The 20,852-nt window shown below is 62.0% G+C and overlaps 1 protein-coding gene, 1 long non-coding RNA gene and 1 pseudogene across 4 annotated transcripts; 2 read left to right on the top strand and 1 right to left on the bottom strand.

Annotated features, from left to right (window-relative positions):
* Positions 1-8: 8 nt before the first annotated feature.
* On the top strand, positions 9-19,917 carry RABL6 (RAB, member RAS oncogene family like 6). 3 transcript variants are annotated; one of them, XM_081593506.1, is made up of 15 exons: positions 9-357; positions 8,363-8,497; positions 9,509-9,556; positions 9,940-9,992; positions 10,826-10,917; positions 12,438-12,578; positions 13,308-13,413; positions 14,548-14,651; positions 16,273-16,550; positions 16,807-16,957; positions 17,506-17,709; positions 17,798-18,032; positions 18,352-18,523; positions 19,146-19,201; positions 19,280-19,917. In XM_081593506.1, the coding sequence occupies exons 1-15, from the start codon at positions 228-230 to the stop codon at positions 19,469-19,471; spliced, it is 2,097 nt and encodes a 698-aa protein (XP_081449632.1). In that variant the 5' UTR covers positions 9-227; the 3' UTR covers positions 19,472-19,917. The 3 variants fall into 3 exon arrangements, with proteins under 3 accessions (XP_081449632.1, XP_081449634.1, XP_081449633.1); XM_081593508.1 differs by having other exon boundaries at positions 9,940-10,040; positions 10,766-10,917; XM_081593507.1 differs by lacking the exon at positions 19,146-19,201.
* LOC145546489 (uncharacterized) lies at positions 1,770-8,934 on the bottom strand. The gene is made up of 2 exons (XR_014082970.1): positions 7,462-8,934; positions 1,770-4,872 (listed from the first exon to the last, which is right to left on the bottom strand). It is a non-coding gene; the product is annotated as an uncharacterized LOC145546489 (long non-coding RNA).
* LOC145546488 (mitotic-spindle organizing protein 1 pseudogene) lies at positions 6,569-6,896 on the top strand (annotated as a pseudogene).
* Positions 19,918-20,852: the final 935 nt, after the last annotated feature.

Here is a 20,852-nt window from a genome sequence, read left to right as displayed (position 1 = left end):
GTAGCTGCGCGCCCTGCTGAGCCGGCGCCAAGATGGCGGCGCTGACGAACACTGAGCGGCCGCGCCGGGGGCCGTGGGGGCCGGAGCGGAGCCTCCGCGGCTGAGTCCCCGGGCCGTCCTAGGCCGGCGTCCGCCCGCCGAAGCCCGGGACATGGTGCGACTAGCGCCGCGCCGCCGCCGCCGCTGAGCTCGCGGGCCGTACCGGGCTCGGACGTGGGAGCGGGAAGATGTTCTCCGCGCTCAAGAAGCTGGTGGGGTCGGAGCAGGCGCCGGGCCGCGACAGGAACATCCCGGCCGGGCTGCAGTCCATGAACCAGGCGCTGCAGAGGCGCTTCGCCAAGGGGGTGCAGTACAACAGTGAGTGCGGGGCGTGTGGGGAGGGTGGGGGCCCAGGGCGCGCCGAATCCGGGTAGCGTCCGGCCCGGGAAGCGCTCGGGGACTCGTCGCACCCCGAGGGCCTTGCACTCTGCGTTCCGGCGAGCTGAGCCCTTGCCTGTGCCTGCGCAGTTGGCGGGGGCCCCGGGGCGCTCCCTTGGGGTCGGGAGGTGATGCGGGCCGGCAAGGAGGGCCCAGAGGCCCCCAGGGCCGGGGGTCGGGCCCCTCGGCCCGCGGCTCTCCCGTCTGAGCTGTGGGTCATTCCCGAGGAATGCTGGCCCGGAGGGACAGTCGTGCGTCCCGTGTGCACGGGGTGGTTCGTCCAGGCAGCTCCGGGTGCGTCTGCGGCACCCTGGCTGGCCCAGGTGACCCCGTTTGAGAGGGGCTCTTAAATAACGCGGGCGAGTCTGTGGTCTGCGACTCGGTCTTAAAGGGGTGGCGGGCTCTTCACCCGCGAGCCGTGTCCCCACCCGCGAGAAGACGGAGCGGGGGACTCGCGTGGCCTGCTGGTTGGACCTACGGGGTTTTTCTTTGTACACTTGGTATTCATTCAGTTTGAAGAGAGAATGTCAGCTGCGCCGCTCGTTCTTGCTCCCTTTTTTTTAAAGAGAAGCATTTGTAAGAGATATATTTAGAAGAGTTCCAGAAGGAACAGACTCTTGATACTGCAGAGACTTCTCTTCTTCTGCGGGAAGGAAGGGTTATTTACCCGATGCCCTGAAAGCCCAGATCGTTTCCAGTCCTCAGCTATAAATTATGTAAAATTGTTTAGCTCCTAGACGCTGACTGCCCTCTTGACCTCTTTAAAGTTTTTCTATCTTGCTGGCTTTTCGGTAGAGGTATTTGAAGTTGTTTGTTTGTTTGAATGTGTTCTCTGCTTCTAAATCGTTTCCCTCTTAAGTATTTCCATATGTTGCTACAAGATATGAGACATTCCCCCATTTCTGACTTTCAAGGGAGCCTGCCAGTCTCTGTGATGACCCCTGTATTTCAGTTAACAATGTGCCATATTAAGAAACTGATTGGAAAGACTGAGTTTAAAAGAGGAATTGTTTTGCATGTATTCTACCCAGTTTTGTGTGTGATTCTCTCACATTCCCAGAAGAGAATAGAAAGTCACAATACTCATGTTCAGGGACTTCCCTGGTGGCTCAGTGGATTAAGCATCCACCTTCCAGTACAGGGGACACGGGTTCGATCCCTGGTCGGGGAACTAAGATCCCACATGCCCAGGAGCAACTAAACTAAGCCCATGGGCGACAACCACTGAGCCCGCTCACCACAACTAGAGAGAAGCCTTGTGCCACAAAAAACAGTCTGTGGGCCACAGTTAGGACCCGACACAGCCAAAAGTAAATAAATATTTCTTAAAAAAATATTCATTTTCACAAGTCTTTACAATTCACATTTGGTTCCCGTTATTTAATTTTATTCAGTTCATGTCAGTCGCTCAGTCGTGTCTGACTCTTCACGACCCCATGGACTGCAGCACGCCAGGCCTCCCTGTCCTTCACCAACTCCCAGAGCTTACTCAAACTCGTGTCCATTGAGTCAGTGATGCCATCCAGCCATCTCATCCTCTGTCGTCCCCGTCTCCTCCCGCCTTCAATCCTTCCCAGCATCAGGGTCTTTTCAAATAAGTCATCTCTTCGCATCAGGTGGCCAAAGTATTGGAGTTTCAGCTTCAACATCAGTCCTTCCAATGAACACCCAGGACTGATCTCCTTTAGGATGGACTGGTTGGATCTCCTTGCAGTCCAAGGGACTCTCAAGAGTCTTCTCCAACACCACAGTTCAAAAGCATCAATTCTTCAGCACTCAGCTTTCTTTATGGTCCAACTCTCACATCCATACACGACTACTGGAAAAACCATAGCCTTGACTAGACGGACCTTTACTGGCAAAGTAACGTCTCTGCTTAATTTTATTAGTTATGGTACTATTTGTTAAAACTTAATCTTACTCTTTTGGAAATTGGCCTGGAAAGTGTTCACCTTCTGAAAAGCCCTCCCTGGTGGACATGCCCCCTGGTTGTGGTTGAGGGGTTGGTCAGAAGCAGAAAGGGCACTGGAGTCCTTCCAGAGAAGAGACCCCACTTCAGGTATTGGGAGGTGCATGGCAGCAGATTGTGATGTGGAACGAAGTGAGTGAGACGCGGTGCGGCTGAGAGACGGAGCCGTGTGCCTGTGTGACAGGCTGCCCCCGTCAGGGGCTAACACACACTTCCCAAAGTGTTTTATTTCCTTTATTAGTCAGTAGAAAAGAATATTTCTAGTATTTATTTTCCAAAACATCTTACTTAAGGGAGCACACCAGCTGTATGATAACTATGGGGTCAGGGTTTTTATGGGTAAGAGCTCCTTTAGAACTTTGTTCTCCTGCAGCAGGTACGTCGCTTTCATGTAAATCGCTGTGATGGTGAGAAGTGACTCACATGCACAGAATACACGTTACATTTAGAATCAGAACCCACGTGAGACGTCGGAGCGTGTCTGTGGATCAGAAGCCACCCGCCTGTGAGGTGGCAGGGCGCTCCCTGGGTTGTCTGCCCTCTCTGCTCCTGCTGGACCCGGGTGGTCCGCTGAGTTTGGTGGAGTGAGGACGCGCTGGTCTTGGGGATGCCGTGCCCTTGCTTGGTGCTGCATTCCTCACCAAGAAAACCTCCAGGTGTTGGGACAGCCAGAGTCCTGGCCGGTCGGATTTCAGTGCTAGAACCCAAGAAAGCTTTGAAAGGCTGCTCACCAGGCAGGAGAGCTTTTCCTTCCGGAAAGAAACAGCTGTGTTTGGCAGACTGTTTGACCTGCCCCAGCAGGGCTGACGTGCAAATTCCTGAGCCTTTGCTGCCTGCGATGTGTGCCACGTTCTCCTTTATAGGTTTTCCTTCCCTGGCACTCATCTGCTTAGCGAATATTTACCGAGCGTTCACCAGTGAAAACCCAGACCACAGTCTCTTGTGTTACAGCGCTTACATTTTAGGGGGGAGTGGAAGGCAGACAGTGGGCACAAAACATGGTGAGGCATTAACCACGTGGCCCGACTGAAGGGTCGGGAAGCCGCGCAGGGTCAGGGCTGAGATTGGGGCTTTTCAGTGGAAGGTCAGAGCCGGCCTCACGGAGAAGAGCCCAGGGCGGATCGCAGTGGAGTGACGTCAGGAGAGAAGCGTGGGGCCAAGCCGAGGAAGTGCGGGTGACGCCCGGTCCCAGGGGCTCTGAAGGGAGACCCTAGAGGCTGTGCTGGGAGGCGCTGCTCTGAAGGAGGGGGCCGGCTGTCCAGCGACCCCTGCCGGTGGCACCAGCAAAGGGCATGGTTGGGTTTCAGTCCTGCCTGCTGCAGAGGGAATGCATCATTCCCACCCAGGATAAACAGGAAGCTTTCTTTAGCATTAAAAAAAAAAAAGGTTCCCTGTTTCGATTGCAGTGTGTGGCAGTCTGAGTGAATTACTGTTGAATCAGGGAGTAAAAGAGACTCTGGGGTCCTCAGCCGACCTCTGTGTCTGCGGTGGTGTTCCTTCCTTAGAATAAAAGGCATGGGATAGAAATGGAGCTGTTCTGTTCAGGAAAACGTCCACACACTTCTCAAGTAAGGGCTTCTTGTCACTTCTTGGGTGAATCTTAATCAAAAGTTTTTCAGTGAATCACTTGGTTTATCTGAGTGATGTCTAAATTTCTAAGATTGATTTGACTTTTTAACTTGGAAGTAGAGATCAGCTACTTTTTTTAACCGGATGAAATCAGGTCTTTTTGTTTATTTCTGGCATTATACAGTTTCTTCTAATTAGCTTTTTGAAGAATACATTTCAAATTTTAAAAAGATTTCAGTTGGAGAGAAAATTAAGACTTTTCATTCCCAAAACAGAATAGAAAACAAATATATGTTAAAGTTGTTCAGTTCAGTTCCATCGCTCAGTTGTGTCCGACTCTTCGCGACCCCGTGGACTGCAGCACGCCAGGCCTCCCTGTCCATCACCAACTCCCAGAGCTTACTCAAACTCATGTCCATCGAGTCAGTGATGCCATCCAACCATCTCATCCTCCGTCATCCCCTTCTCCTCCTGCCTTCAATCTTTCCCAGCATCAGGGTCTTTTTCAATAAGTCCGTTCTTTGCATCAGGTGGTCAAAGTATTGGAGCTTCAGCTTCAGCATCAGTCCTTCCAATGAATATTCAGGACTGATTTCCCATAGGATGGACTGGTTGGATCTCCTTGCAGTCCAAGGGACTCTCAAGAGTCTTCTCCAACACCACAGTTCAAAAGCATCAATTCTTCGGCGCTCAGCTTTCTTTATAGTCCAACTCTCTCATCCATACATGACTATTGGAAAAGCTATAGCTTTGACTAGACGACCTTTGTCAGCAAAGTAATGTCTCTTGCTTTTTAAATGCTATCTAGGTCGGTCAAAGCTTTTCTCCCAAGGAGCAAGCATCTTTTAATTTCATGGCTGCAGTCACCATCTGCAGTGATTTTGGAGCCCAAAAAGTAAAGTCTCTCCCTGTTTCCACTGTTTCCCCATTTGTTTGCCACGAAGTGATAGGACCGGAAACATATAAAAGAAGGAAATGGTTGTAAGATTATATCAAGAATCTGAACAGAAAAGTTGAAAAAGAACCAAAGAGGCCCCAGAAATGAAAAGGCGCGATCACTAAGACAAGAAGCCGGCCGATACGTGACACAGCAGAACATCTCACCTGGAGATGGAGTTTGCCCCGGGCGGGGAGCCGCAGGCTCAGAACTGAGCCAGGCCTGCACATGGGTGACTGGAGTCTCAGAAGGAAAGAGCAGGATGCAGAAGAGGCAGGCACTGGAGGAATGCAGGCCTGGGTTTCCTGGAGCTCCCAGAGCACTCGGAATGCCAAGAAGCCTGAGGCTGGGGCCTTCACCCCCCCCAGAGCTGGATGCATCGTGGGAATCTCAGGACAGCAAAATTGAAGAGGCAGATCGTAGACACAACAGAGCGAACAGAGTGCCTTCAGAGGGCAGCTGGGAACCCGCACGCTGGCAGCGAGGGCGCTGAGGGGAGGCCCCGTCGGCCTAGAAAAGCACCCAGCCAGCCCTCCAGTCTGCAGGGGCCAGGCTGTGCCAAGGCTCCTACCGAGATGAATCCTGGGCTGTGCACCCCAGGCAGATGGACGGCGAGCTTGGGAGATGCAGGCGGTCTGCAGGGCACAGAGATGGGTGAACAAGCCTTACGGCTCCCGTGGGGAGCGCAGAAGGAGAGGCCAGAATGCCCGCCATCCGCACAGAACCCAGAGCTGAGCGGTGATGGGTGATGTGTGAGTGGAAGCCAAGGACATTAGCTTCAGACTTGACTGTGGCAAAGGTGTGTGTCAAAAATCTAAGAACAGAAATAAATTGCAAATCTTCCAAGTAAATACCAGGCAAAAAGAGGAATTTACAAAATCTTGCCCATCATGAAAAGGCAGACAAAAGGGGAGGGAACCTCTGCAGGGACTGGAAACTGTGAGCAGCCAGGGAAGATGAACATGCAGACTCACCAGCAAAAAAAGACTGCGATTTGATTTTCTTCTGGTGTGTGATGTGTAAGAGAGGCGTCCAGCTCACAGGGGCGTAGAAAGGTTGGAAGTGGGGATGTGGAACTGAGCACTGGGTAAGCATCAGCCTCGGGGATGCCGAGCCGCGGGCACTGAGACTGGGTGCAGGTCCCACAACCAGCCAGGCGGGCAGCAGACCCGGCGGAACCGCAGGCATCTGCACCCAGCCCCACCCAAACCGAGGCGCGCTCCTAACGCCGGCAGTCCCCACAGACAGCCGGGAGCGTGTACCATAAAGACCACGTCTGTGGCCGCAGTGAGTAGAACTGGTTAGGAAGGAACAGCAAAAAGTACAGGCCTGAGGGGAAACTTGAAAACATCTCTAAGTAATTTACGGGTCGCAGAAGTGTCTGTGATTCCCTGATAACGAATGTCCCACATGCACGGTGGTCTTCGACCTGGGGGTACAACTTGAAAACCCAGGAACGAGCAGGATAAACCCCAAGGAAGGAAAGGGAAGTAAGTGACAAGGAAAAAAACAGAAGCAAGTGATTTTTAAGAAGAATCAACAGAGGCGTCCAACCAAACAAACAGGCTGTGTGCACGTGATGGTTTACGTTGATGAACCCCTGGCGAGATTAATTAAAAAAACAGAACAAGTATCATGAAGGATAAAGAGTTCACACCCCTCCCTCGGCCTCCGCCATGGCGAGCAGCAGTGGCGCCGGGTCGGCGGCAGCGGCGACGAATCTGAATGCGTCCTACTTGAGATTTCAAGAATTTTGAATACTGGATTAGATATGGAAACTCTGTCTATATGTGTGCGGCTTTGTGAACAAGGGATTAACCCAGAAGCTTTACCATCAGTTATTAAGGAACTTCGCAAGGGCCACAGAAGCCTTAAAGGCTACTGAAAATACGACAGGCTGACTTTCTGAAGAAATCCTGATGGGCTATATGAAGCTGTGTAAGAAGATTGAATATTGCATTGTAGTCACGAACATACAATGACATCACTGCATGTAGCAATGTGGAAGCATTGTCCTTTTTAAAAGAATTATAAAACCATAGCTTTATAAATCAGTGGAAAGTGGCTTACAGAGAAAACTATCAGCTGTGTTTACATCACATCTTTTTTTTTTTTTTTCTTTAACCGCTCTAATGCTTTGGCATTGCTGGGTTCATATTTATGTATTCCTAATTTATAGCTCTGATAGCTTTAATTTTCTACGCAGTCTGTCTATCAGATGTGCACATCTGCTGTGCCTGGGTGAACTATAGTGGAGCCCATCAGCAGTAATGTTGTAGTTAAGACTTGTTGACATTTCCATTATAAACTTAAATTTTGAATTGTTTATGCAAAATAACTGTGGATTTATGTTGTATCAGGCTGAAAGTTGACAGAATTTCCGCTACCATGTGTGGATTTTTGATTTAGATTCATTATGCATATCAGGATCTTGTTTTTTATAAGAACATGGAAAACGTGTTATTAATCTGCTCTTTAACAAAGAATATTTCTTGCAAAACAAATACAATATTGTAAAGTTAAAAAATAGAAAATAAACTAACTAAAAAAAAAAAAAAAGAGCTCACACCTGCAGCCACGCAGCCCTGGAACATGAAGTGTTTCGGGCGACTTCGTGTCCCTCTGCTGAAAACTTAGAAGAGTGGCCGGGTGAGAAACACAGCGTCTGTGCTCCCAGCCCGGCCTGTGGCCTCCGGAGCTTCCCTCCCCAGAGGTCCAGCCGCCCACCCGTCACACCCGCCCGGCCTGTGGCCTCCGGAGCTTCCCTCCCCAGAGGTCCAGCCGCCCACCCGTCACACCCGCCCGGCCTGTGGCCTCCGGAGCGCCTCCCTGCAGGCCGCCCAGCTTCCCTCCCCAGAGGTCCAGCCGCCCACCCAAGGCCATCCACTCCACCCTGACCCACTGGTTCTGCCCACTGCCCAGCTCTCTGGAACACTCTTAGGCCGAGCCCCTGCCTTTTCTGCAGGCGGCAGGAAGTCCGTTCCTCGGCGGCACCTTGGGAACTTGCCACCTGGACATGTCCCCACCTTGTCCCCAGCCCGCCCTGTCCTCGGGCGTCTGCGTGAGTGCACCTCCTAAACAGTGGCTGGGCAGCAAAGTAGAATCCAGGCTTCCTGCCGTCACCCCACGTGTGGTCGTGAGGAGCCCTGCGTCCCGCAGAGTCCTGCACCCAAGACGCCAGGGCTGCGGGAAAGGAGGTTAAGGGCAGACATGGGACACTCGGGGCTGTGGAGGTGAGCGCACTGCGGAGGCTGCCTTCCCGAGTGCGGACTCCGGGTGTCGGTCAGCTGCCCTGGGGGCCTGGGGGAGGGCAGAGCTGCCCGCTCTGCAGCCTGTGCCCACTGCCTCTTCCCCCAGGGCTCCCTGCTGCGGGCACACAGGCACTTGTGTGCAGAAGCTGGGCGGGGACGCTCGCAGGGGAGCGAGTTTGCCCTGCTTTGATTGTTTGCCTGACCTGTGCTCTCTCCCAGTGAAGATCGTGATCCGCGGGGACAGGAACACGGGCAAGACGGCACTGTGGCACCGGCTGCAGGGCAGGAAGTTCGTGGAGGAGTACATCCCCACGCAGGAGATCCAGGTCACCAGCATCCACTGGAGCTACAAAAGTGAGGGGCCCGGCCTGCGGGGGAGGGGCTCTCCTGGGCCCACACGCCCTGAAGTCCCTGCTCCTGCAGGAGGCTCGCTCCACCTGGGGGTTAGTGCCGGGGGGCAGACCATCCGGGCCGGGACGGTTCCAGCCGCGGCACACGCTGGCCTCAGCAGACAGGCTCCTCGGTCCTGCTCTCAGCAGCCTTCTGAAGCCCCATCCCCGCAGGGTCCTGGGAGGGGTTTGTTGGCAGGGTCACCTGGTGGGCAGAGCAGACCTGGTGGCCACCAGGGCATGACCAGGATGGTGGGCCCTCCTCTCCCCTCGCGGGGGTTGGTGACCGCTGGGACCCTGCGGTGAGGCAGAGAAGCCGCTCTGCGTGCTCAGGAGTCATGACAGTAAAAGGCCTTTGAGACGTTTTAAATATTCCTTGTCATCGAAAAACCAAGTCCCGTGAGCCGACAACAGGACACCCGGGCCTTGACAGAGCTGACCCTCCCAGCGACGGCAGCCACGTGGGCTCGGTGTCACCCTGCCCGCCGGCTGCACCGGGGCCTCACCCCCAGGGTGCCACTTCTCTGTTCGGGGCGAAGCTCTGTCCCTCCTCTGGGTGGCACGCGTCTCTCTCCCCTTCCCCTCGGTATCTTGGGGAGGTGGGTAGCCCCCCGACTGCCTGGGGACGAGCCCTTACCTCACCCCAGACTGGCGACCCCTAGGCACCGCTGCCAAAGAGCAGCTGTGGAGCCGCTGGGACCAGGCCTTCCCGCAGCAGCCGGGGTGCAGGGCACTGGCTGGGCACGAGCCTGCCCCAGGGGCGCCTTTAGGACACGGGGTCCTGTCACCTGCGCACGCATCCAGATTGCTCCCCGCCTTCCCGGGAAGGAGCGTCCCGGACGCTGCCCCTGCGCCTGTGCAGGAGCCCTGGGGGAGGCGCCCGGGGGACGTGACGTCTGCACAGCCCCTGGAGGCCCGTCTCTGAAACCGCAGGTTGACACTGGGTGCTGATCCTACTGTTCTCCCCCCGTTTTAGCCACTGATGATATCGTGAAAGTTGAAGTCTGGGATGTAGTTGACAAAGGTGAGTTGTGTCCATCATGAGCACGCTCTTTCTCTTTCGGGCTCTCTCCCTCCTGCAGCTGTGCTCCCTCCCTCTGAGCGGCTCCTCTGCTGCCCCCTCAAGCCCTGTTCCCTCCACCCGGCCCCCCGGGCAGGCTCACTGTCCGCTCCAGCAGCAGGCGGGCTGGCCAGAGGCCGGGCTCCGTGCCGGCTGTCGTGTCGGCTCCTGGGTCTGCGGTAAGGGGTGAGCGCCCAGTGCTGAGCGCTCAGGCGCCGTGACCTTTGCTGCCCAGCATGTGTGAGGCCCTGCTGGAGAGGGTGGGGGCACGGGGAGTGGCCACCCCCGCTCACACCACCCTTGGGCACGGCGTTTCCGCCCCGTGACTCTGTCCGTCTTTCCCTAAGGAAAATGCAAGAAGCGAGGCGAAGGCCTGAAGATGGAGAACGACCCCCAGGAGGTGAGCTGGTCTGTTCTATGTGGCCCCGACTTCGGGGGGCAGTCATGAGTAGGCATCTGCGCTTCAGCCCCTCTGCCCGCCTGGCGTGGCCCTCCTGAGGACCGCATCTGTGCTGGCGCTGGAGGGACGCAGCAGCCATTCCTTGCGGCCTGGGGTCGCGTGGGGTGGCGGACTGACCCGAGCTGCTGCTCACGTCCGTGACCCCTGCCGCACCCCACTTGGGGCTGCAGTGACCTGGGAGGTGTTCAGGTGGAGAGGTCACATTTCACTCCTGGCAGAGGCCTGGCGTGCCTGCGGGTGAGGCCCAGGCATTCGTGGCCCACCTGTGGCTCCATGAGGACTCTCCCACGAATGGCAGTCCTCCTGACCCGTGACTGTCTGCCAGCTTCGAGGGCCTTCTGTTCATGTCCTCCTGTCCACGCACGGCCTCCTGACAGTGGACCCGAAGGTTCCATGACCCCTGGCCCAGGTCTCTGACCTTCGTGGGCACGTTGCATTGCCCCCAGCACCACAAGCCTCCCTGGTGTGGGTTCTGGAAGGTTCTCTGGGGCTACGTTCTTGAGTCTGGGACGTACTTCAGCCCACTAGTCCCCACGGTGGCGCCTCTGTGAGCCCCGCTTGCAGGACGCCGCCAGCAGCGTGTGGGGGACCCTCACCTGAGGGCAGGCCCCTTGTGGCCGCGCCAGTTAACCTTGCGTTGACTTATTTTCTTCCCCTAAAACAAAAAGAGCTGATGTCTTTTCAGTTTAAAAGACATATTCAGCCTTCCCCAGGAGGCGGGTGCTCACATGTGGGACGTGGCCCATCTCTGAGGTTTGGTTCCCCGTCCGTAGGCGGAGTCGGAGATGGCGCTGGATGCCGAGTTCCTGGACGTGTACAAGAACTGCAACGGGGTGGTCATGATGTTTGACATCACCAAGCAGTGGTAAGGGCCCTGGCTTGCGAGAGCATCGCACCTCCCGAGACTATGCCCCGTGTGGCTCCAGGGCCGGCCTTGGGCTGGGAGTGCCCCAGCCGTTCAGCCTCTGGGAGCCGCCGGCCTGGGGGCCTCAGCACTCGAGTCTGGGAGTGGGGCTGGAAGTGGGGCCAGGTGGGGTGCTCACATGTGCGCCGGACGGCAGGCCGGGGTAGGGGAGGCACACGCCCCCCAGCTGTGCAGCCCTTGCTGAAGACACCATCTGGGATGCACAGCGTCGAGTGGTCACTTGTGTTGGGGTCCTCTGATCCCACATTCCTGGGCTCGCTGGGAGGGCACCCCGCTGTGGCTCGTCACAGCCAAGGCTCAGGAGCAAGAGAGGCAGAGAGGGACATGCAGAGGTGCAGGGACAGCCTCCACCAGCTCCGAAGGGCATGTCCAGCCTTCCCCGGAGCTGCCGCACCCACACCCCAGGCCGCCGCTGGGACCTGCCGGGACGTGGCCACTCCCGGTGTGGGCGCTCCTTTACCCAGGCCCCGCGTCACGGCTGGACTCAGTCTCCCGGGCTTCACCCGCTCAGCCGGGGTGCCCGTGTGACTCGGGTGCCTGGGCTAGCACCTCAGCCAATGCTCTCAGGACCCACCCTCCCAGCTGCAGGGACGGACGCCTCAGTGCCCACTGAGGACGGGGCACCCATCCACAGCTGGGCGCTCAGCAGGAGGGGTCGCCGCTTGGCCCGGAGCTCAAGGCCGGACCCCCTGCAGCAGTAGCAGCTCTGCCTCTGGGCACAGCTGGGCTGGGGGGCCCCGCCCCGGGGGCCAGGGCTGCCGTCCCATCCTGGGACCAGCACAGGTGCTGGCACGGCCCCGATGGCCTTGTGTGCCCGTCAGCACGGCTGAAGTGCGTGGCCTAGGCTGGATGAGCTGTAACCTGGAGGCCGGGGGGCCCCGTGGGAGCCGCGTGGGCGAGCAGGACGGGTGTCCCTGCGCCTCAGGCTGCTGGCAGAGGTGGGGGGAGCGGCAGGGAGGCTGAGGCCCATCCAGGAGGCCCCGTGATGGGGGTTCGTGGACCGAGGGCCACAGAGCACCAGGGGGCTCGGCTCGGCTCCCGCAGCTCCGGGGTGGTGGCGGCAGGCGCTGTCCCCATCACGCAGAAGAGGGTGCTGGGGACCCCCCCCCGCCCGGGGTTTCCGGTCCGGTGGCTCAGTGTGCGTAGAGCATGCACGCAGCGGCCAGAGGCGGGCTGGCTCCAGGTTAGAGCACAGCGGCCATCCTGGATTGGGGGCAGGGGGGGCGCACTCAGGAGAGACCATGCCAGGCCAGCCAGGGCCCCCCACCACCACTGAAAGCAGCCTGGGCGCATGGTGCCCACAGGGGGTGCAGATGGGTCTGGGGACACGCGGGTACAGGGTGACCCCTCAGGCTGTCTTGCAGGGTGCATGGCATGCGCCCCCAGGGTCCTCTGACGCCGCACCCACGCCCTCCTCGGGTGGAAGCTCAGGCAGGTCTCTCCCCCATGTGCCCCCTGAGGACCTTCAACTACATCCTGCGGGAGCTGCCCAAGGTGCCGACGCACGTGCCTGTGTGTGTGCTGGGGAACTACCGCGACATGGGCGAGCACCGCGTCGTCCTGCCCGACGACGTGCGTGACGTCCTTGACCACCTGGACAGGTGGGCCCGCCTGCCCCCAGGCACACTCGTGCCCTGGGCGTGCCTGTCGTGCGCCACCCCACCCCCCCGCCGTGCGCCTGCCCCCCCCTCCCCGTGCACCTGCCCCCCCGTGCGCCTCCCCCCCTCCCCGTGCGCCTGCCCCCCCGTGTGCCTGCCCCCCTCCCCCGTACCCCTGCCCCCCTCCCCGTGCGCCTGCCCCCCCCTGTACCCCTGCCCCCCTCCCCGTGCGCCTGCCCCCCCGTACCCCTGCCCCCCTCCCCGTGCGCCTGCCCCCCCCGTACCCCTGCCCCCCCCTCCCCGTGCGCCTGCCCCCCCCCCAACGTACCTGGCACAGCAGCCCTTCCCGAGCCGTGGCCGCCCACCCAGCTGCAGGGCCGTGGACCCTCCTGGAGACAGACCTGGGCGGGGTCAGGACCAAGCAGCCCCAGTGTGAGGCGGGGAATGTCCGTCCCCAGGCCGTGGTCCCCGGGGGCAGGGAGGTCCTACAGGGGCAGACGGGCCCCAGGGGCCTGGTCTGGGCGTCCACCGGAGGGCGCCCAGCTGACCAAAGCCGTCTGAACCTCAGGTCTGCACCTAGGACTGTGGGCCCATCACCTGCTGATCGACTCAGCGCCCCGGTGGGCACTGTCCCCAGGACAGCCTGGCCCGGGTGCATCCTTGGCCCAGAGGGCCTGCGGCCCGATGCCCCGGCCGCCTCAGTCTCTCCTGTCTTTGCTCTTCTGCGAACAGGCCCCCGGGATCCTCTTACTTCCGGTACGCCGAGTCCTCCATGAAGAACAGCTTCGGCCTCAAGTACCTGCACAGGTTCTTTAACATCCCCTTCCTGCAGCTCCAGGTGAGCCCCTCCAGCAGGGGGCAGGGCTTGGAGCCACCAGTCGGGGTGCCCCAGGCTGGTCGGGGAGCTGGGCCCTTCTGGAACCACGGGCCCAGCTTTGGGGCCCCCACGTGTCCGCGCACGTCGTCCTTGGCACCATGGCTCACGGCAGCCACCCGCCCTTGTGGCCGTGCCGCTGTGTCCCTGCCGTGGGCCTGGTGCTGTGGGCCTGGGCACTCTGCCCACAGCTGCAGGGGCTGAGAAGCCCCCACCCTCCTCCACCTGGTGGGCCATCCTCCGCAGGAGTCTCGCTCGCCCTTTTGTTGGGGGATGCTCTTAGGTTTACAGAAAAGGCAGAGGCTTCCTGTGCCCTGGCCCAGCTCACCCCCGCCCCGCCCCAGCGATAGCCCCACACGTCGCGGTCACAGCTCTGTAGGCTGCGATGGCTCCTCAGACGTATCTGGCTCGGACTCTGACCTTAGACGAGCGATGGGCTTTCAAGGCGAGACCCTAGAGGTGACAGCCCTGCTCCTCATGGAGCACAGACGCACATCACCTCACGGTTCGTCCCTGGGATGTTGGCCTGTGGCTCCTGCCGCCGCGGAGGCCTCGCTGCTTCCTCTGAAAGGGTGCGGAGCTCACTAGTGAGAGCGTCCGTCCTCCCCTCCTGCCTTCTGAAGAGACAAGGCCCCTGAAGGCCAGGATGCGGGCACTCGCCCTTCACCTGCCCTTTCCCTGGGGACTCTGGGGGTTGATCTGCTTCACCCTCAGGGATGCCTTTAGCTTCCTGTCCAAGCACAGCGTGCACATGGTCACAAGAAAACACCCCCAGCGTGGGTTGAAGGGTGGAGTGGAAGGTGGAAACCGTCCTGACGCAGAGCACCGGGCTGGCAAGAGGCACGTGTTTCAGCAAGTGCTGGAGCTTCTCGAATCTCAGGGCACCTGTGTGAATGGGGAGCTGTCTCCGGGTGCTTTGCACACGTTGCGACCTCCGCTCCTGGAGCCCCACGGAGCCACCGAAGCATCTCACTGGCCCCTGGGCGCGGCCCTGCGGGCTCTCGGCTCTGTGGCGGCCTTGTCCATCGGGGGCCACCAAGCGAAGGGGCGATCACCCCAGTGACGCCCCCGGCTCAGCCTCCTGCTTCCTGTCTGCAGAGGGAGACGCTGCTGCGGCAGCTGGAGACGAACCAGTTGGACATCGACGCCACGCTGGAGGAGCTGTCTGTGCAGCAGGAGACCGAGGACCAGAACTACGACATGTACGTGTCGGCTGGGCCAGGCTCGCGCTCAGGCCCGCAGGCGGGCTCTGCAGGGCCGCTGGTGCACGCTGGGCCAGGCCATGCCCCCAGCTTGGCACTGTGCTTGGCGGGCAGCGTGCGCGTGCCTCCCGCCCCGTGAAGATGTGTCTGCGCGAGGAGCTGCTGCTCAGAAACCAAGTCACGTCAGTTCTGAGTGTGGTCCAGGCCCTGGGCCTTGCTGCAGTCAGGCCTCAGCCCTTCCTGGGAAGCAGATGAGATAACAGGCTCTTCCCCAGCCTCCTTGGCATGGGAGGTCGGACACGCGAGCTCTGCCACCCCTGCCCGCTGCGCACTTCTGGCCCGGCCTGCCTCGATTGGTGTGATGGGCACACAGAGTGGCTTCAGTCCCCTCGAGCTGCCTCCGCAGCTGCTCCCCAGACAGCTGTCTGTCGTGGCGGTGGGGTTGCTCAGGCCTGGTGCAGCTGTGGGCACCCCGGCTGCCTGGTGGCATCGCCCCCCCCATGCCTCTGCCCAGACCGCCCCAGCTGCTGGCCACCTGGTGTGCAGCCCGGGGCGCCGCTGACCGGCCACGTGCCCACCCCAGGCCCCTGCACGCCTGGCGGCCCTGTTTGCCGGCTGAGGCCCCATCCCCGTTTTGACCTCAGTGTTCCCGGCTGACTCCTGTGGAGACAGCTCCTTGCCCCTGGCAGGGCACGGGGGTGGACCCAAACCTCCTGGCTCCTGAGAGCAGAGGGAGGAGTGTTGTCCGAGGTGTCCAGTGGGATGGCTGATCTGTGGGGAGCAGCCCCTGCCGGCACTCCTCTGACCCGCGACAGGGAGGGTTCTGGGCGCCCAGACCACATGGCAGCCCTGTCTGCCTGAGGATCAGGGTCATCTCCTGGGGTGGGCAAGTGTTCTCCGGGGAAGGCCTGGCCCCGAACTCCCCCCTAAAATGTGTCCTGTGCTCTGTTGGGTGTTCTGGGGGCGGGGCAGCCTCTTTCCCACCTGCGCTCAGGGGTTGTAGCTCAGGCAGGACCCTCACGTCTCCTCACCCTGCCAGGGGCCTCAGGGAAGGGCTTTTGTGCCTCCCCGGAGACAGATCCAGCTACTGCTTCTGAAACAGCGAGAGGCGGGTGGCAGGGGTCATTGGGGTGGGGGCATTTTCAGCCACTCTGTCAGGCTGGCCTTGCTGCAGATGCCCGCCCCCCCAAGGCTGACCAGCTCCTGCCAGGTCTCTAACTGATCTTGGGCACCAGGTTCCCTGGGGAGGTGGCAGCTGGAGCCCCCCGTGGTGCCCACCTCCCGCCAGCCCCCAGGAGGGTCCCTGGAGAAGGCAGCGCCCTGGGGGCTCGGCAGTGGTGTCCCTGCGACCTGCCCTGAGCAGCTGGGGGACCGATGCGGTCTGGGGGTCCAGCCCCTGCCAAGACCCGTCCCGTCTCCACACACCAGCCTAGAGGCAAGGACGCCGGCTCTCCGTTGCACACCTTCCTTCTGTTTGAAAGCCCGGCCCCCCCAGAGGAAGGCCCTGCTCAGGCTTCCGTGATGCCAGTGTCCTCACCCAGGGGGAGGTGGTGCCCAGGACCCCGGGGCAGGGACCTCACGCGGGGAGGGTGGTGTGCTCACACGGCCCGGTTTCCCGCAGCTTCCTGGAGATGATGGAAGCGCGCAGCCGCGGCCACGCGTCCCCGCTGACCACCAACGGGCAGAGCCCGTCCTCTGGCTCCCAGTCCCCAGTCGTGCCTCCAAGCGCAGTGTCCACGGGGAGCTCCAGCCCCAGCACGCCCCAGCCAGCTCCGCAGCCGCCCCTCCAGGCCCCCCCGGCGCCCCCTGCCCCCTCTGAGGCCGCACCTCCCCGACGCAGCATCATCGCGCGGCTGTTTGGGGCTGCATCTACAACCGAGGCGGCCCCCCCACCCCCAGGTAGGCCCCCACCCCCAGGTAGGCCCCCACCCCCAGGTAGGCCCCCACCCCCAGGTAGGCCCCCACCCCCAGGTAGGCCCCCACTCCCAGGGAGGCCCAAAGAGCAGCCCTGTCTCCCTGGCCCCGGAAGGGACAAGGTCCTCCTTCCTCCTGGGCAGACAGCCCCGCAGCCCGGCCACACCACCCACTCACGGCCCAGCCCGGGGTGGGGGGCGGGGGGGGTTGCTGAGCACGAGCTGGCACCCACTGTCCACAGAGCCAGCCCCAGCTGCAGAGGCCTCAGTGAAAGTCCAGAATGTAGAGGATTTCATTCCTGAAGACAGCCTGGATCGCAGCTTCCTGGAGGACACAGCCCCCTCCAAGGACGAGGAGAGACTGGGAGCCAGGGGCCCCTCAGACAGCGACAGGTGAGGGCAGGGCCTGGAGGCATGCGGGCAGCTGGGGCTGTCTTCAGCCTGGCCCTCCGCCTGACGGGTGTGGACTCCAGGAACACATGCCCCTCCGCATCTGGGCGCTGGGGACAGAGCAGAGGCGTGCAGAGGAGGAAGGGAGCCCAGCTTCAGGCCATAGCCTGACTCCTCGGTGTCCTCCCCCTGGCTGCCGGCTGCATCTTCGTCAGTGACCTTGGGCTGGTGCCGTTAGGAGTGCAGGCCGGGTGGAAGGAGCCCAGGGCCAGAGAGCCGCCGAGCGCTTCTCTCCAGGGGTGGTGGCCGTCCGCAGCCCCTCCTTGCACATGCCCCTTCCCAGCGCCCCGCCAACATCAGACCCGCCCCCGAGCTCTGCCACAGTCACAGGCATGGCGGTCCTTCCACAGAACCGCCCCCAGGCTGCCCTTGCAGCCGGTGCCCCTTGGCTGCGTCCACGCAGGGTGGAGCAGCCCCACAGGCCCAGGCCTGGAGGCCAGAGTGGCCACTCTGTACCCTAGTGACCTCTGACTGCCCCGCCCTCCCTGCAGCGACGGGGAGACCCTGGGAGGGAACCCAATGGTGGCAGGTTTCCAGGACGACGTGGACCTTGAAGATAAGCCACCCAGCAGGCCCCTGCCACCCACGGGCTCCATCTCCAGGGAGGACATCACTCTGTCCAGCGAGGAGGGGGCAGGGCACCCCAAGGCCACAGTCCTGGCCCCCCAGAAGTGCCCGGAGCCAGAGACCAGACGGTATGGTGGGGCGGGAAGAGAAGAAGTCCCGGAGGCACGGGAGGAGGGGAGGCGGCCTCGGCTCCCTGACGCTCCTCGGTGTCCTCAGGTCCTCCACGAAGGCCTCGGAGCCGCCCCGGGACGCAGCTCCCAGAGCGGCAGAGCCCCGCCGGCCACGCGGCGCCAAGCCTCACCCCGAGGGCCCCTCTCGCGGGCTGGAGGAGAGCACGGACAAGCCAGCATCGTCCGAGAGCGACCCTGAGGGGCCCATCGCCGCCCAGATGCTGTCCTTCGTCATGGACGACCCGGACTTTGAGAGCGACTCCGACGCTCAGCGGAGAGCGGTGAGGACCAACCTGGCCCCCGTGCCGCCTGTGAGCCCAGGGCAGCTGCGGGGGGGGACAGTGGACGCGCCACCCGAGATGCAGGGGTCCCAGGGCCTGGTCAGGCCAGCTGGGGACTGCAGGGCTGCCCCACGGGGCGCCGTGTATGCCAGGCCCGGCTGACCCTGTTCGTGAGACAGCATGGGGCTGCCGCGTCACAGCCGCCACATGCGGGCCGTTGTCATTGGGGGAGCCCCGGGGGGAAGAGGTAACGGGAGCACCCGAGGGTCACGTGACAGCTGGGGCGGTTCTGCGGCTGACCCGCCTGCTCCCCGTCCAGGGTGAGTTCCCCGTGCGAGAGGACCTCTCTGACCTGACCGATGAGGAAGCTGGCCCCGTGCAGCCCCCCGTGCCCCGCAAGCCGCTGGCCCCCTCCTTCAGACTGAAGGACGACTGCGACCTCTTCGGGCTGGGGCTGGAAGAGCCGGGCCGCAAGGACAGCAGCGAGGAAGGTAGCCACGCCGGCATGCCCTACCCCTCCTGCCAGGCGCCTGCTGACCTCGCCCTCGCCCTGAACCCTGGGGCTCCAGAGCAGGGTGAGGGGGCCTGGCTGCGGCCCCCGACAGGCCAGAAGCCCCGTGCCCAGCCCTGCTCTGCACGGCCCCGCTGTGTTCTGACTGCCTCCCAGCTTCTCAGGCACGTGACCTGCGGCCACACGGGAGGCCCGTGGGCAGTGGGCAGGAACGCTTCCGGGCCTCGGTCCCGCCCTGCCTTTCTGGCCCTCCGTGGAAAGAGGGCCTGGTCCCTGGCTCGCCGGCTCCCAGCGTTGTCCCAGCCTCATCTGGGCCAGTCGAGCCTAGAAGCTCGCCTGGGGCCTCCCCGGGCCTTCCCCGTCCCCAGAGCGGAGAGGAAAGGACGTCTGTCTGCAGGAGCAGCCCGGGCCCCGCCCAGACCCAGGGCAGAGGCTGAAGGGCTGGTTGCTGGCTCTGGGCTGTGCTCACGCTGGGGACCCGGGAACCCCAGCTCAGACAAGACCTGCCCACCCCCGGCTTAACCCAGGCTGACCTCTCCTGCCAGGCCTGGAGGCCCAGGGTGGGTCGGGCCCGGGGCGCTGACACCGCCTCTCACCTGCAGGTAAGGAGGGCAGGCCCCCCGCAAAGGAGAAGAAGAAGAAAAAGAAGAGCAGAGAGGTACTCGCACCCCCAGCCCCGAGTGCCCTGGGCGGCTCTGCCCGCCCGGCCCCCTGACACCGCGCTGTTCCCCTCCAGGAGGAAGACAAGGCGGCAAGGAAGAGGAGCAAGCATAAGAAGAGCCGGGAGCGGCCGGACGACAAGGGCAGGGACGCGCGGCGGCGGCCTCGGGGCCCGCAGAGGACGGCCCTGGATGAGCTGGAGGCCTTCCTGGGCGGCGGAGCGCCCAGCGGCCCCCTCCGCGGCGGCGGCGACTACGAGGCGCTCTAGGCCCCGGCCCGCGGACCTTGGGCGCTCCGCGTGCGCTGGGGTCTAGGCCTGCCTGCAGGGAGGGGCGACGGGCAGCCGGCCCCCAGCGCTTCTCAGGGATGGGACAGGCCGAGGAGGCCCGTGAGGCTGTTTACAGGGGGGGGGGTGCCGTCCCCTGCTCGCCCCCGGCTCGCCGCACGCGCTCACCTGGCCTGCTGCATGCGGGCCGTCCCTGCTTCCTGCTGCGGCTCAGCCGGTACTGCAGGCCTCCGTCCCCGGACCCCGGGACCCCCGTGTGCCGAGGCACTGACTGGCGCCTCTGCGGGGGCGGCTCTCCCAGCCACAGCGTCCGGCTTTGCACCTGAGCTTGGGGCATGCACGGGCCGAGCAGGAGGCCCTCAACACTCTCGTGTCCTTCACTGTCCTTCCACACCACTCGGACCATAAAGCTCTCCTGTTTTACTGCGCGTCTGTGTCTGCTGCTCCTGCTGAGGGGCCCTGCCGGGTCAGCGTGGGTGGGCAGGAAGGTCCTGAACTCTCTGCCGACAGGCCATGGCCCTTCTCCCCACCAGGTGACTGCTTTCGGGGGGAGGAAGCCTCAAACAGGCCCAGCCCCACTCGCGCCGTGCCCCGTAAGGGCAGGCCAGCGCAGCTGCCATCCGCGCGCCTGCTCCCACCTGGCACTGACCTCAGCCCTGCAGGCCCCTCCAGTTGTCAGCAGGGCCCTGCCCCACCCACCACCCACAGCCACCAGAGACTGCCCCCTCCAAGGGCGTACAGACTGCCTTCTAAGGCCGAAGAGGGGCTGGTGGGCAGGCTGCCCTCTCCCCAACTCCGGTGCCTAGAGAGCTCCACACCCAGGACGCAGATGGCCAGCGATGACTGGGCAGGTGCTGGAGGCCGGGCACCACACTGACCCGTAAGGGATCTCTGTAGCCCAGCTGGTGAGGCTAGCTATGCTTGTAGTGCCCACTAGCGTGAGGACCAGACTGACCTGGAACTGGCCCAAGGGCCCCTCAGCTAACAGGCCCGGAACATGGCCGACCCCGCCCTTGGGAGCCGCAGGCAGCAGCGCCCTGTCCATCTGCCAGCCTGGACTGTTTGCTGGCTCAGCCTCGTGTGAGGGGCTGGAGCGGGTGTCACCAAGCGGTTCAGGGGTGTGCACACCTGACCAGCACAGTGGGGCCTCCACCTGCCTGGACACTGGACGCGGGGGGCAGAGGAGCCTGTCCTCTCGGGGAGGCCATGCAGCGGGGGGACAGGAGGCAGCAGGCCCCCGGTGGTGCCCACGTGCCCGGGGAGGGCTTGGCGCGGACAGGCCGGCAGCACAGAGGCCAGCAGGGCGTTCGACTGCCCATCTGCTCCTGCCCAGGCGGGCCGCAGGCTTGAATTCCGGGAGCTG

This window comes from Giraffa tippelskirchi, chromosome 4 (genome assembly GCF_054371585.1).
Source record: "Giraffa tippelskirchi isolate mGirTip1 chromosome 4, T2T-mGirTip1v1.2.pri, whole genome shotgun sequence".
Classification (NCBI taxonomy): Eukaryota; Metazoa; Chordata; class Mammalia; order Artiodactyla; family Giraffidae; genus Giraffa; species Giraffa tippelskirchi.
This window is presented reverse-complemented; position numbering and strand designations above follow the sequence as displayed.